This window comes from Hyaena hyaena, unplaced genomic scaffold (genome assembly GCF_003009895.1).
Source record: "Hyaena hyaena isolate Hyena2069 unplaced genomic scaffold, ASM300989v1 scaffold_138, whole genome shotgun sequence".
In the NCBI taxonomy this organism is placed as follows: Eukaryota; Metazoa; Chordata; class Mammalia; order Carnivora; family Hyaenidae; genus Hyaena; species Hyaena hyaena.
Genome location: NW_024080770.1, coordinates 2,782,046 through 2,796,792, shown reverse-complemented (window position 1 = coordinate 2,796,792; position 14,747 = coordinate 2,782,046). Strand labels below are relative to the sequence as shown.

The 14,747-nt window shown below is 35.4% G+C and overlaps 1 protein-coding gene across 3 annotated transcripts in view; it reads right to left on the bottom strand.

Moving 5' to 3' along the window:
- ATAD2B (ATPase family AAA domain containing 2B) overlaps window positions 1-14,747 on the bottom strand; it is a 162,955-nt gene that overhangs the window by 118,899 nt on the left and 29,309 nt on the right. For 2 of the 3 annotated variants that reach the window (XM_039238342.1, XM_039238343.1), the window contains exons 5-8: window positions 13,804-13,906; window positions 12,410-12,518; window positions 10,116-10,232; window positions 8,014-8,089 (exon numbers count right to left, since the gene is read on the bottom strand). In XM_039238342.1, the coding sequence (XP_039094273.1) occupies window positions 8,014-8,089; window positions 10,116-10,232; window positions 12,410-12,518; window positions 13,804-13,906 (405 nt within the window). Of the gene's footprint in view, window positions 1-8,013; window positions 8,090-10,115; window positions 10,233-12,409; window positions 12,519-13,803; window positions 13,907-14,636; window positions 14,679-14,747 lie in introns of those variants that run through there. The other variant, XM_039238344.1, reaches the window with a different exon arrangement.

Below are 14,747 nucleotides of genomic sequence, written 5' to 3'. Positions count from 1 at the left end.
ACAGGATTCCTCAAGATTATAAATTGTTTTACTAATGTTTTTATTTATTTCTGAAAAAGAGAGAGACAGCATGAGCAGGGGAGGGTCAGAGAGAGGGAGACAAAGAATGTGAAACAGGCTCCAGGCTCTGAGCCAGCTGTAAGCACAGAGCTCAAAGCAGGGTTCGAACCCACAAACCATGAGATCATGACCTGAGCCGAAGTTGGACGCTTAACTGACTTGAGCCACCCAGGGGCCCCAGGATTCCTCAAGATTATAAAGATCATAAAAAACAAGGAAAGGAAAACAGAAGAACTGTCACAGACCAGACACTATGGAGACACAACAACTAAATGTAGTATGGTATCCTGAATTCAATTCAGCAGCAGAAAAAGAACATAACTGGGGTGCCTGGGTGGCTAAGTTGGTTAAAAGTCCAACTCTTGATTCCAGCTCAGGTCATGACCTCACAGTTCATAGGATAAAGCCTCACATCAGGCTCAGCCCTGACAGCACAGAGCCTGCTTGGGATTCTCTTGCTCTTTCTGCCCCTCTTCTGATTGGCACATGCACACGCACTCTCTCAAAATAGACATTTAAATAAATTTAAAGAAAGGAAACAAAAAAGAACATTAATGGAAAAAATTAAAATCCAAATAAATTGTGGAGGTTGGCAAGTAGTTACATACCAACGTCAGTTCTTAGTTTTAACAACCATGCCACAACATGTTAACAATGACAAAAATTGGCTAAGTGGTATAAGGGAACCTCTATACTACCTTCACAACTTTTCTGCAAAGCTAAAATTGTCCCAAAATTAAAAATCCATTTAATAAATATTTTGTTTTAAACATCTACCCTTTAAAACACATCATTATGAGAACAAACGGCCAAGTCAAAGGATGGAGGAAACACTTGCAAAACATACATGAAACAAAAGATTTATGTCTAGAATATATTTTAACAACTCTTTAAACTCAGTAAGAAGGCAAACAACTTGATTCTAAGATGGCGAAAGATTTAAACAGAAACTTTATAAGGAAGATACAAAAAAGGCCAATAAGTAAATAAAATGATCCTTAACATGGTTAAAAACTCAGGAACAGCAAAGTAAAAACTAAAATGAGATACTAGTATATATTCATCAGAATGGCTACAATTGGGGCACCTGGGTGGCTGAACTGGTTGAGCAACCAACTCTTGGTTTCAGTACAGGTCATGATCTTACGGTTCATGGCTTCAAGCCATCCCAGGACAGAGATTGGGATTCTCTGTCTCCCTCTCTGATCTCCTCCCCCATTCGCTGTCTCTCTTTCAAAACAAGTAAATAGACTTAAAAAAAAGGTTACAATTAACAAGACTGAACATACTAAGTGCTGATGAGGATATGAGCAAGTAAAACTCAAACACACTGCTAGTGAAATTGTAAAATGGTTACAAAAATTTTGAGGATTGGTAATTTCTTAAAAAGTTAAATATTACCTATCGTTAAGACTTACACATTCCAAAAAAAAAAAAAAAAGACTTACACATTCCACTCATAGCTATTTACCCGAGAATTAAAACCTATTTCCACACAAAGATTTACACACAAATATTCACAGCTGCCTTCTTTACAATAATCAAAAACAAGAAACAACCCAAATTTCCATCAAGAGATGACACATTTGGTATGTCCACACAGTGAGTATTTCTCAGCAATAAAAAGGAATACTTTACTGACATATATAACAACATAAATGAAACTCAAAAATCATTATGCTGAGTGAAGGCAGAAGAGTATATACTTTATGACAAAACTCTAGAAAATGGAAACAACTATACAGTGACAAAATGAAGATCAGTGGTGGTCTAGGGCCTCACTAAAAAGGGGCACAAGAAAACTTTTGAGGATAATGTAAATATTCTACATCCTGATAGCAACAGTGAAATCACAACAACATGCATCTGTCTAAACTAATCTAATTAATTACTTTAAATTGGCAAGGGGCGGGATTAGGTGAAGTTAGGTGGCTCAGTCAGTTGAATGTCTTACTCCTGATTTCTGCCCAGGTCTTAAGGCTCATAGGTTTGAGCCCTGTGTCGGGCTCTGAGCTGACATCACATGGCCTGCTTGGAATTCTCTCTCCCTTTTTCTCTGGCCCTCCCTCTCTTTCTGTCTCCCTCTCTCTGTATCTGAGAAATAAACTTTATTTATTTTGTATTTTTTTATTTTATTTTTGAGAGAGAGAGAGAGAGAGAGAAAGAGAGCGCGCAAGCAGGGAGGGGCAGAGAGAGAGGGAGACAGAATATGAAGCAGGCTCCAAACTCAGAGCTGTTGGCACAGAGCCTGACGTAGGGCTAAACTCATGGACTGTGAGATCATGACCTGATCTGAAGTCAGACACTTAACCAACTGAGCCACCCAGGTGCCCTCCAGAAACAACCTTTAAAAAAAAATTTAATATTTTAAATGGGTACAGTTTATATAAATTATGCCTCAATGAAGTTGATTTAAAAAACACAATAGGAGCCTAACAAGACATGACTACTAAATGTATGTGGTATTCTAGATAGAATCCTGGGACAGAGAAAGGGCATTAGCTAACAACTAAGCAAATCTGAATGAAGTATGGACTTTAGTACATAATGTCATATCACTATTAATTCAATATTTACAGCAAAAGCACCAAACTAGTCATAAACGTTAATGATAAAGGAAACTGGATATAGACTGTACGGAGACTCACTGCAGTAGGTCCAAAACTTTTCTGTGAATCTAAACCTATTCTACAATAAAAAGTTAACTTTTTTAAAAATAGCAAAGGCAAACAGGATCTGTGCATTTCTTTGCATGTAAATTTTACTTAAAAGAAAAAATAAACACTGAACTTTACTTATTTGATATCACGCTGAAGAATTTAATAGAGAAGTATACTGAAGGCTGCCACATACTTAAAAATGCATCTAAAAACTAAGATGGACTGGGGCACCTCAGTGGGTGCCCCAGTTAAGCATCCAACTTCAGCTCAGGTCATGATCTCAGGGTTCATGGGTTGGAGCCCCACACCGGACTCTGTGTTAACAGCTCAGAGCCTGGAGCATGCTTCAGATTCTGTGTCCCCCTCTCTCTCTGCCCCTCCCCCACTCGTACCCTGTCTCTCTCAAAAATAAACATTAAAAAATGTTTAAAAACTTAAGATGGGTTTACATATGGGTAGAGATATATATTTGATTTTTTTTAAAGTATAATAAAGGGGCGCCCGGGTGGCTCAGTCGGTTAAGCGTCTGACTTCGGCTCAGGTCATGATCTCACCGTTCGTGGGCTCGAGCCCCACATCAGACTCGATGCTGACAGCCAGCTCAGAGCCTGCAGCCTGCTTCAGATTCTGTGTCTCCCTCTCTCTCTGACCCTCTGCTCACATTGCCTCTCTCTCTCAGAAATTTATAAAACACTTAAAAAAAATTTTTAAGTATCGTAAAATGAAACTGTAGAATCTTTGTGGTGGACATGCCAGTATTCACAGAAAATGCTTCCAACTCTTAGATACTTGAGAATTTCCATGAAAAATATTAGGGAGAGAAAGAAAGATCACACAGTGAAATGTTTCTTAAGACCATAAAAACTGAACCAAAGTAAGATAAAATAACAGAACTAGAAGCAAACAACAGTCACATCAACAAATGCAAATACATGTAACACAATTATAAAAATAAGATTTTTTAGACTGAATCTCATATCAGAACATGGCTCAAGGCAGCTGGTTGGCTCAGTCGGTTAAGCATCTAACTCTTGGTTTCAGCTTAGGTCATGATCTCACAGTTCATGAGATCAAACCCCTGCATCAGGCTCCACACTGACAGCATGGAGCCTGGTTGGGACTGTCTCTCTCCCTCCCTCTCAACCCTTCTCCCACACATGCACACATGTGCGTGCTCTCTCTCTCTCTCTCAAAATAAATAAATAAATAAAACTTTAAAAGCAAACTCAGAACATGGCTCTATGCTGAAATCACATATTTTATGTGATTCAGAGAGATGGGAAATAAAAGAAGCAAAAGTATACAAGTCAAATGAAGATATGGGTAAAAGCTTAACATCAGACTATAAATTAGTATAAATGAAATAAAGGAGAATTTTTTATATTTTTTTAATGTTTACTTTTTGAGAGAGACCAAAAGAGACGGAGTGTGGTGGGGGAAAGGCAGAGAGAGGGGGAGACACAGAATCTGAAGCAGACTCCAGGCTCTGAGCTGTCACCACAAAGACCGAAACGGGGATCAAACCCACAAACCATGAGATCATGACTTCAGCCGAAGTCAGACACTTAACCAACTGAGCCACCTATGAGCCCCAAAGGGAGAATATTTTCAAAAGCAAAATCACACAATTCGTAATAAAGTTTTGACTCTAAGTAGTTATGGGCAACTTAACACAACAACAACACCCAAAAAGCAAAACTTACAGCACGCAAAAGAAGAAAGGGATATAGACATCCTCGTACTAGGAAGACTTTAATTCACCCTTTCCGTCCACATCAAAAGTGATAAAAAGGTAAAGAATACAAAATGAACAAAAGTGTAATAATAAAGGCAACCTTAAAAATGTAATAAATAGCATACTTAATTGAGTTTCAATTTGTGCTTTAAAAATAAAGAATATTTGGGGGGAGGGGGGAGATGGGCATGGAGGAGGGCACTTGTGGGGATGAGTACCGGGTTGTTATATGGAAACCAACTTGACAATAAACTATTTGTGAAACATTAAAAATAATAATAATAAAAATAAAAAATAAAAATAAAGAATATTCCTTTTCAAATGCTTATGGAACAGTTATAAAAATAGACTATATATTCAACCACAAGGAAACGTCAGTAAGTACAATAGTGGAAACGACATTCTCTAATCACAGTGCAACAAATACAGAGATTAATTACAAAATCAGAAAACTAAAAGCACTTGCATCTAAAAAATTCAACATTAAGAAATCTATCAAAACAATAAATCCTATTGATAAAATATCTCCATAGAACTTAACAATTTATTTGAAAGCATTCAAGGGGCGCCTGGGTGGCTCAGTCGGTTAAGTGTCCGACTTCAGCTCACGTCATGATCTCACGGTTCGTGGGTTTGAGCCCCACATCAGGCTCTGTGGTAACAGCTAGCTCAGAGCCGGGAGCCTGTCTTCGGATTCTATGTCTCCCTCTCTCTCTGGCCCTCCCCTGCTCATGCTGTCTCTCTCTCTCTTAAAAATAAACATTAAAAAAATTATTTTTTAAAAAGAAAGCATTCGGTTACTATTCTTGTTTTGTTTTGTTTTGTTTTGTTTTGTTTTGTTTTAAAGAAAATTCAATGATTTGGGGCACCTGGCTGGCTTGGTCATTTAAGTGTCTGACTTTGGCTTGGGTCATGATCTAGCGGTTTGTGGGTTCGAGCCCCATGATGGGCTCTGTGCTGACAGCTCAGAGCCTGGAGCCTGTCTTCGGATTCTGTGTCTCCCTCTCTCTCTGCCTCTCCCCCGCTCAAGCTCCATCTCTCTTCTGTCTCTCAAAACATAAACATTAAAAAAAAATTTTTTTTTAAAAGAGAAAATTCAATGATTTAAAAAGCACATAAATCTTTGGGGCACGTGGGTGGCCTTACTCTCGATTTCGGCTCAGGTCATGATCTCACGGTTCGCGAGTTTGTGAGTTCCAGCTCTGGCACTGATAGCACAGAGCCTGCTTGGGATTCAATCACTCTCTCTGTGTCTCTCTCGCCCCCCCCCCCCCCCGGCTCATGCATGCTCTCTCTCTCAAAATAAATAAACATTTTTAAAATAAATAAAATAAAAAATAAATCTTTAATATGACAAAAATACATCTTTCTTAAGCATCAATCATACCATGGACATGCTAGGAGAATCCCCAATGAAGAAGAGGGGTACACAAAATTAATATGCTGAGATTAACTGTATTTAAATACAAATCAGAGAGAAAATATAATGGGAAAATGAAAAAAAAGGACAAGGGAATCTTCCACAAAAGCAACAGGAAAGGTAAGTTACATAAGAAAAACATTAACAATAAATTTCCAAGAACCACAGTTAACACTTTAAGACATAACTAAATAACATTAAAAACAAAAATAACACAAATAATGGAAAATCACATTCAAAGGAAAATTTAAGGGAGTAGCAATTATAAAGATTACAACATATTAAAAAGCCTCAACAAGTTAAACAGTACTCAATATGAATGGAACAAATATTTAGAAGCAGACCAAAACATATAATTTGATATATGATAAATTTGACAAAATAATCATGAAGAAATCATGAACTGATTCAATAATTGAGTTTGGGAAAATTCTCTTTTCCATTGGTGAAAAAAAGTTGGATCTGTACTACAAATCTTACACCAGGTTAAAATTCAAATGGATCAAAATTTGAAAATAAAAAATGATACCATAAAAATAAACAAAGATGACCTTGAAAACTTTGGATTTGGGTAGGTTTTTTGAACTATGATTTAGAATCTCAGGGCGTTGGGTAGCTCAGCAAGTTGAGCGTCTGACTCTTGATTTTAGCTCAGGTCATGATCTCACAGCTCATGAGTTTGAGCCCTGTGTCAGACTCCATTGACAGTACGCAGCCTGCTTGGGGTTCTCTATCTTCCTCTCTCTGCCTCTCCCCTGCTCTTGTGTGTCCACTCTTTTCTCTTTCAAAAATATTTTTTAAAAAATCAAATCAAATCTAAAAGCCCTGAAAAAAATAGACTGGTAAGTTTGACAACATAAAAATAAAAACCTTCTGGTAAAGACAACTAAAAACAAGGTAAAAAAAAAAAAAAAGACAAAGTTTGAACCAAGAAGACTGGCAATTTATGACAAAGGACTAATCTCTTCAGTATATAAAAAACTAAAGTATATAAAAGAGTAACAATCTATTAGAAAAATAGGCAAACTTTGCACATGTTTCAGAAAAAAGAAAAAACAAATGGCTTTAAACATATGAAAAAATACTCTGATAAGAGATACAGAAATTTAAAATAAACCAAGATCTCCTTTTCAACTCTCAGACTGACAAAAATGCTAAAGCTTAAGAATACATTTTGTTTGCAGGAACGTGGGAAAATAGGCCCTCTCATACACTGCTAGGTGGTTTGCAAACTAATCAAAGTTACAACCTCAAATTCCCTTTAACTCTGTCCCACTTGTGTGAATTTATCCTACAAATACATTTGTAAACATGTAAAATGAAGATTGTGAAGGCTACTCATTATATCACATTTTGTAATAGTAATGACTGAAAATCTCTCAATAAAGGACTAATTTAAAAACGATAGTATATGTATAAATAGGTTAACTATAAACATAAGTGTGAAATTTCACTGTATAGAAATAAGACAGTTAAAATGAATTAAGTGAGAAAACAAGGTATAGGACAATGTGCACAGTATATCTTGTGTAAAAAGAAGGGCTAACAATGGATGTGTATGTACACATACATATATATGAACATATTCTCTAAGAATATACTCATGTTACTATGAGAGAGTGAGAGACTACTAAAACTAGAAAAAAAAAGCTTTTCATGTCTATTTTAAAATTTTTATTAATTGTACATTCATGCTGAATATACTACCTTTTCGGAAAATGTAATAGACAAGACAGTTTCAAAACCAGTGTCTTTTGTAACTATGTATAAAAGAAAGGGCAAAGCGGGGGAAAGGTAGGAAAGACTAACTGAACCAGTATTTCAAATGAAAGTAATGTGAGTGGTTTAGATTCAACTCTACCAAGAGAGCAGAGAGCTATGTAGCATTGGGGAACATAATTGTTAAAAGAGTAACTATTCCAAGCAAAATGAACCAGAAAATGAATAGTCACATGTAAGATAGTTACTGCTAATCACTAATTAAAAAAGAAAGATACCACTTAGTCCCTCATTGACATTGTTAACACCATCAATACCTATATTCTAATTATAAGGCATTTTGTTATGTATTATTTAAAGGATATATCTAAATGACAGATTATAATTATTTCCTCCTTTTGAAAACCAACAAAACATACCTGATATGGCTTCTTCTTGCTGGAGATCTGTGAATATCAAACAGCGTGTTTTCTCTCTTTTTTTGATGAGCTGGGACTTAAAGAAAAAAAAAGGATGACACAGAAATAACTAATAACAAATTGATATATTGATGTATCAAAAGAGTAGAAATTACTTCTGTTAACTTTCTGAATAGAAGCTAGTCACAGGTGTTCAAGTTCCAAATAATATCTAGAAGGAGCACAACAAAAATAAAAACTTTGTGGTAATAACTTAAGTTGCAAATACACACTCTAAAAAGATGTTAAATTAAGTATTTGTGACTTTTGGTTAAACAAAGATTTTTCAGTTATCACACCAAAAGCATAACCCATAAAAAAAATTAATAAACTAGAGTTCATCAAAATTACAAATTCTACTCTTTGAAAGACACTTTAAGAAAATAAAAGAAATACGCTACAGGCTGAGAAAATATATGCAAATCACAGCGCTGATAAAGGACTGATATCCAGACTACATAATGAACTCTCAAAAAACTCAATATTAAAATAAACAACTCAATTGGAAAAAATGGGCAAGAGACTTGAAGAGACACTTCACCAGAGATAACACTGGCAAATCAGCACATAAAGATCCTCAACATCACTGAGGAAATGTAAATTAAAACTACAATAGCTATGTATTAAAATTAATTTCAAAAAACTGATTGTACCAAGTGTTGGCAAGAGAATGGTGTGACTGGACTCTCATAGACTTAGGGAGAATCAAGTGGTACAATCACTTAGGAAAACAGTTTGTACACTTAATCATAAAACCCAGCCATTCCACTCCTGAGTGTTACAAGAAAAATGAAAAAATATGCCCAAAGTTTTGCACATGAATTCATAACAACTTTATTTATAATAGCAAAACACTAAAAATGTCAACAATCCAAACATCTACCCACAAATGAATGTATAAACAAATTATGGTATACCCATACAATGGAATGCTACTAAGTACAAGAAGAAACACATTACTGTTATATTCAACAACATGGATGAGTCTCAGAATTATGGTGAGTGAAAGACAATACTGAGCATATATTGTACATAAAATTCAAAAAAAGTATAAACTAATCTATGGTTAGAGAAAGCAGATCAGATCAGTGGCTGCCTCAAGATTGGGATACAGATGGCACAAGAAGGTTAGGAGGAGATTACAAACAGGCAGGAAGGTATTTTGGGGGCTGATAAACATGTTCATTACCTTGATGGTAATGGACAGTTTCATAGGTATATATCTAGGGTATTTCCAACTTGCCAAACTACATGTTAAATATGTACAACTGCAGCAGACTGTATTTCAATCATACCTCAATATTTTTTTAATCTAAAAAAAAATGATTCACAATCCTTTTTCTATCTTTACACATCTTCCCCATTATTAACAGGGCTATCTGTGATAATGACTCCTCACTGGAATAAGGTCTGCATACCTAGGCTGCATATACTAGGGTGCCTGCCGTAGTAACTCTGATTCACCCCTTCCAGAGAATCAAAAATCATTTTCGAACACAGGAGTTTGAGTATTAATATCTCATACAAATATCTTGGTCCTTCCTTAAATACACTACACTAAGTGAAAGAAGCTAGACACAAAAGTCCACATAGAGGCAAACCTACAGACAGAAGGCACATTAGTGGTTGCCAAGGGCCAGGGGGATGAAACTGTAGAAGTAAAAAATGTTCTGGAATTAAACAGTGGTGATGTCTGCATAACCCCTGTAAATATACTAAAAACTAGTAAACTGGGGCGCCTAGGTGGCTCAGTCACTTAAGCATCCAACTTCGGCCTGGGTCACAATCTCATGGTTCCTGAGTTCAAGCCCTGTATCAAACCCCACATCAAGCCCCATGCTGAGCTCCACACTGGAAGTGTGGACCCTATTTGGGATCTTTCTCTCTGCCTCTCCCCTGCTTGCACTTTCTCTCTCTCTCAAAATAAATAAATGAACTTAAAAAAAATAAAGAGTAATAAATACATAAATAAAATCTCTAAACTCCACAACACTAATATTTTTAAAGGGGTGGAATAGAATAAGCTACTCAACTACAAAAAGAAATTATTCAGCATTTCTTACCTATCGGAGGTGCTTGATATCTATCCACTGTTTTTCTTTGTCTCAAATTGTAAGGTCTATCATTTTCTTCTCCTTCTGCCTCCTCAACTTCTATATCTCCATCCTCCTCTTGAGATTCTAGTTTCCCCCACACAAAAGAAAAAGAGAACTGTTTTAATCCACAAGGATTGGTTCACTCTAGAACTGAATATTTACATTTTATCTTTTACTCTTTCTGCACAAGTAACATTTAAAAGTGTCAACATTTTATGATACAGTATATACCAACACAATTAAAAACCAACCTAGACAGATTTAAAAGAAAAAATAAAAAACCTTTCCTACAAATAATATAGTTCTATGCTAAATAATAGGTATACTTATGATCTTTCAATCTCTTTGGTCATACAAAGGTATAATAGAAGACAAATCAAATTTTTACTACAGCAAACTTCATTTTAATGCCCAGTTATCCACCAGTGAATAAGGTTAGTATTCAAATACCACTTGGTAGTTCAAAAAAAAAAAATATGCTTACAAGATAATTACTAATGTTACAGCAAGAGCAATTTTTGTTGGCAATACAACGGTTTGTTAGGCCTGCTGACAATAGATAAGCACAAATTAGTTCTATTTTGGTAGGAAAATGCAGGTAGGAATTGGGAGGGAGCATGAGGCAGATTTCCGGGGTGTTAATATGTTTATTTCTTGACATAAGTGATCACTTTATAATTCACCTAACTACACACTTGAAAATAAAAATGTACATAAATCCCAAAGCTTATTTAAAAATAAATTATAATGTACATAAATCTAAAAGCTTATTTTTAAAAAGTGGTTTGGTTATAGCTACAATATGACAACATTTACAGTTTAAAATTAAAGTCTGAGGCACCTAGCTGGCTCAGACAGTACAGCATATGACTCTTGATCTCAGGTTTGTGAGTTCAAGCCCCACACTGGGTGTACAGATTACTTAAAAATAAAAACTTTTTAAAAATTAATTAAATAAGTCTGATGAAAATTTATTGATTTATGGTACCCAAATGCAATATACTTTGTGATTAACTTTTTAACCACAGGAATTATCAACATAACAAAACCATATTAAAGCACAGGAAAAAATGTAAAACCACTAGTGACACTGAGTGAAATAGGAAACTAAAAATGCAAATGACTTTATATTTTAGTCCTGACATCTGAAAGTTTATTCTAAATTTATAAGTATCTTTATTAAGTTCTAGAGAAAAATCACCAAATACATTATCTAAGTTACTCTTACCCAGATAAATCTGTTTAAACCTTCAAAAAATATTGCTTTTTGAAAAACATCTGCACAATAACACACTATTTATTATGGGAAGAAATTCTAAACATGGCAAATCTACTCTGAAAACTCTACAAAGGTGTTCAGTTAATGAAAAGGCAAAAATCACATTATAAATCTGTCTCACCTATACTGATTTTCTCCAAAGGAAGCAATATAGAGGCTCTAGCTGTAACAACAATAATATTTGCTCAATAAAGCACCTTCATTAGAAATATCAGCTCTTCAAAACTTGCTAATAATATATTAATTAGAAAATTTGAGAAATAAACCCATTCATCTCCAAGTTATACACATAGTACGAACTAGTAAGATTTCCTTGTAAAATAAACCTATCCTTCATTTACAATACACCAAATCTGAAAATCCACTTCAATAAAGATTAACACCTACAGAATCAAATCCTATAGATGTACTAGTCACTGATTTATAATCTTTGGGGCAAATGTACTTTCATCATGTTCCTAGCTGCAGCCCTACAAATTCAGCTGGGCTCTTTGAGTTCGGAACCCAGACAAGTCTTGGCAAAGATCAGTACCACCCCCTCCACTAGAATTAGCAGTCCCTCTTTCTCTAAACTTTACCACTTACTCCTCAGTTGGTAACTAAATTTGGGATCCAAATAAGCAAGAGATTCAGAGATTATGGGTAGAAGATGACTGTGGATAGAGACTTCCAATTAGAAACACAAAAGAGGCCTCACCTAGCAACAAATCAGCTCATGACAAATGTCACACCAGATTAGGTCACAGGACCAATTGCTACTAATGAGATAAATTACATAATAAAGTATAGTGAAAGGCATTTTTCCAAATGAAGGTACAAACTCAGAATTCCAATCAAATAAAAATTATTCCAAATTACATAATAGAGACCCTAAAGCCAAAAATCACACACTCAGCAATCTTACACATGTATTACTTGTATATAATTTTCTTCCCTCCCCACTGAACTTTGTAGTATTTACTTCATAAAGTGCTTTACAAACCTTCTTCTTCACCCTCAGTAGATACTTCATGATGATTTTGTATCCCATAACTATTTCTTCTCAATGACTTTCTTCGCCTTTTCACTCTTGAATACATATCCATGTTTTCCTTTTAAAGAGAAAACTCTGTCAAATATTAACATGGAATTTATTCCTGACTGTAATATCATTAACCTAATGGGACAGGACCACTCTTGAAATTTACTGACCACCTATTTCCAAGACACAGATTTATGAAAAATGGTCAAGAGGAAAAATAAAACAAACTTACAAAATACTTGAAAATTTAAAACTACAGTGCCATGAACACACTTTCTCCCTCAAGCAAATTACAGTCTAGTAGGATGGAGTAAGATAAGTCACAGGTAACTATAAAACAAAGTAAAACAGGGGCACTGGGTGGCTCAGTCAGTTGAGCGTCCGACTTCGGCTCAGGTCATGATCTCACGGTTCACGGGTTCAAGCCCCACGTCAGGCTCTGTGCTGACAGCCAGCTCAGAGCCTGGAACCTGTCTTCAGATTCTGTGTCTCCTTCTCTCCCTGACCCTCCCCTGCTCATGCTGTCTCTATCTCTCTCTCAAAAATAAATAATACGTTTTAAAAAAAAAAAAGTAAAACAAGTTAAATGCCATAAAGAAAGGTACAATGTAAGTAAGGGCGCCTGGGTGGCTCAGTCAGTTAAGTGTCCAACTCTTGATTTCAGCTCAGGTCATGATCTCACGGTTCACAGGTCTGAGCCCTGTATCAGGCTCTGCGCTAACAGCTCAGGTTCAATCTCTTGGGATTCAATCTCTCCCTGTCTCTCTGCCCCTCCCTTGGGTGCACTCTCTCTCTCTCTCTCAAAAAAAAAAATAAACATTAAAAAAACGCTTAAAAAAAAAAGAAAGGTAGAATGTATTCTAGAATTCAGAGAGATGATCCTCTTGTTGCTAAGGACAGGAAGGCAGGCAACATTTGAGACGAACCATGAAACAAAAGTAGGACTGCAACAGTCCCTAACCAAAAATATTACCAGAAGTAAATGATAAAGGAACAAGGATGATTTGTTTATACTTGGGCAATAGTGTGTGAGAGGATAAAGTTGAATCCCGATTATGAAGGTCAAGGTGTTTTTAATTAATTCAGTACACAATACAAAGAACATTAAAGGTTCAGATTAAAAAAGTAACAGAATCAGTAAACTGTTCTGACAAAAGTGTAGGGAATCTTTGGGGAAAGGTTGTGGAAAATAGAGTAAAGACAGAAGAAAAAAACATAAAATCCCAAACTAAAGTAGAAACAAAGGAACAATTCTGTTAATTCGAGAAAATCCAATGCTGTTGCTCACTCTCCCTCTGAAGCTCTCAACCAAAATAAAAAATATTTGCAAAGGTTGTTAAAGTAAATATACTCACAAATTCTGTATCTGTCCACATTCTAAGTCGTTCTACTTCTCCTGACCGACGATTCCGTCTGATGTTAATGTTGTCCATTTCCTGCAGTACAGCTTCAGCAGTACTACAATCACATAACAAAACTAGGATTCAGACAATTGTGAGACCACGTGTGTACACATGAAAGAGCACTCTTCATCAAAGCATAATTAAATTATGTGATATGTAACTGTAGATAGCATTCTAAGTAAATATCTTTCTGAATCAGCGCCATCAGAAGATAACGCCCCCCAAAAAATCCAGAACATCTTCTACCTGAATATATCTAAAACTTACAAAATAGGGGGAGAAGGAAAGGGGGTGATGTGCACTTGTGGGGATGAGCACTGGGTGTTAGATGGAAACCAACTTGACAATAAACTATTAAAAAATTTTTTTAATTAAAAACTTTTTTAAATTACAAAATAGAACTTTTGCTCATAACTCCAAACATTTAAATCCACAATGCCACTATAAATAACTGACTACTAGATCCAAGGCAATGAAAACAAAATAGTAATTCAATCTTTTTATTTGAAGATGGTGTTAAGAAAATTTCTAGGATAAAGAATCAGTAAAAGGTTTAAAGCCAACATAAGGTTAACTGAACAGATATTTTTAAAAATTAGAGAACACTGACCTCCATGAAATGCAGGCTAGCATTACCATATTTTACCTTTTAAACACATTCATATAGTACTTATTCTGTGTCCAGATAATGATCTAGGTACTTAACAAATAACAACTAATACTCAAATTTGACATTACCACTATAGAATATAATTTCTTCTCTTGTAAAATGGGATTGTACTGACCTCCCCTCTCAAGGCCACTGCAAGGTGTAAGCAGGATAATTTATCATCTGAGAAGAAAAATTTCATTGCATGTAGAAACTGAGCAATCTGCGAGGCTCATTCACTAGCTAT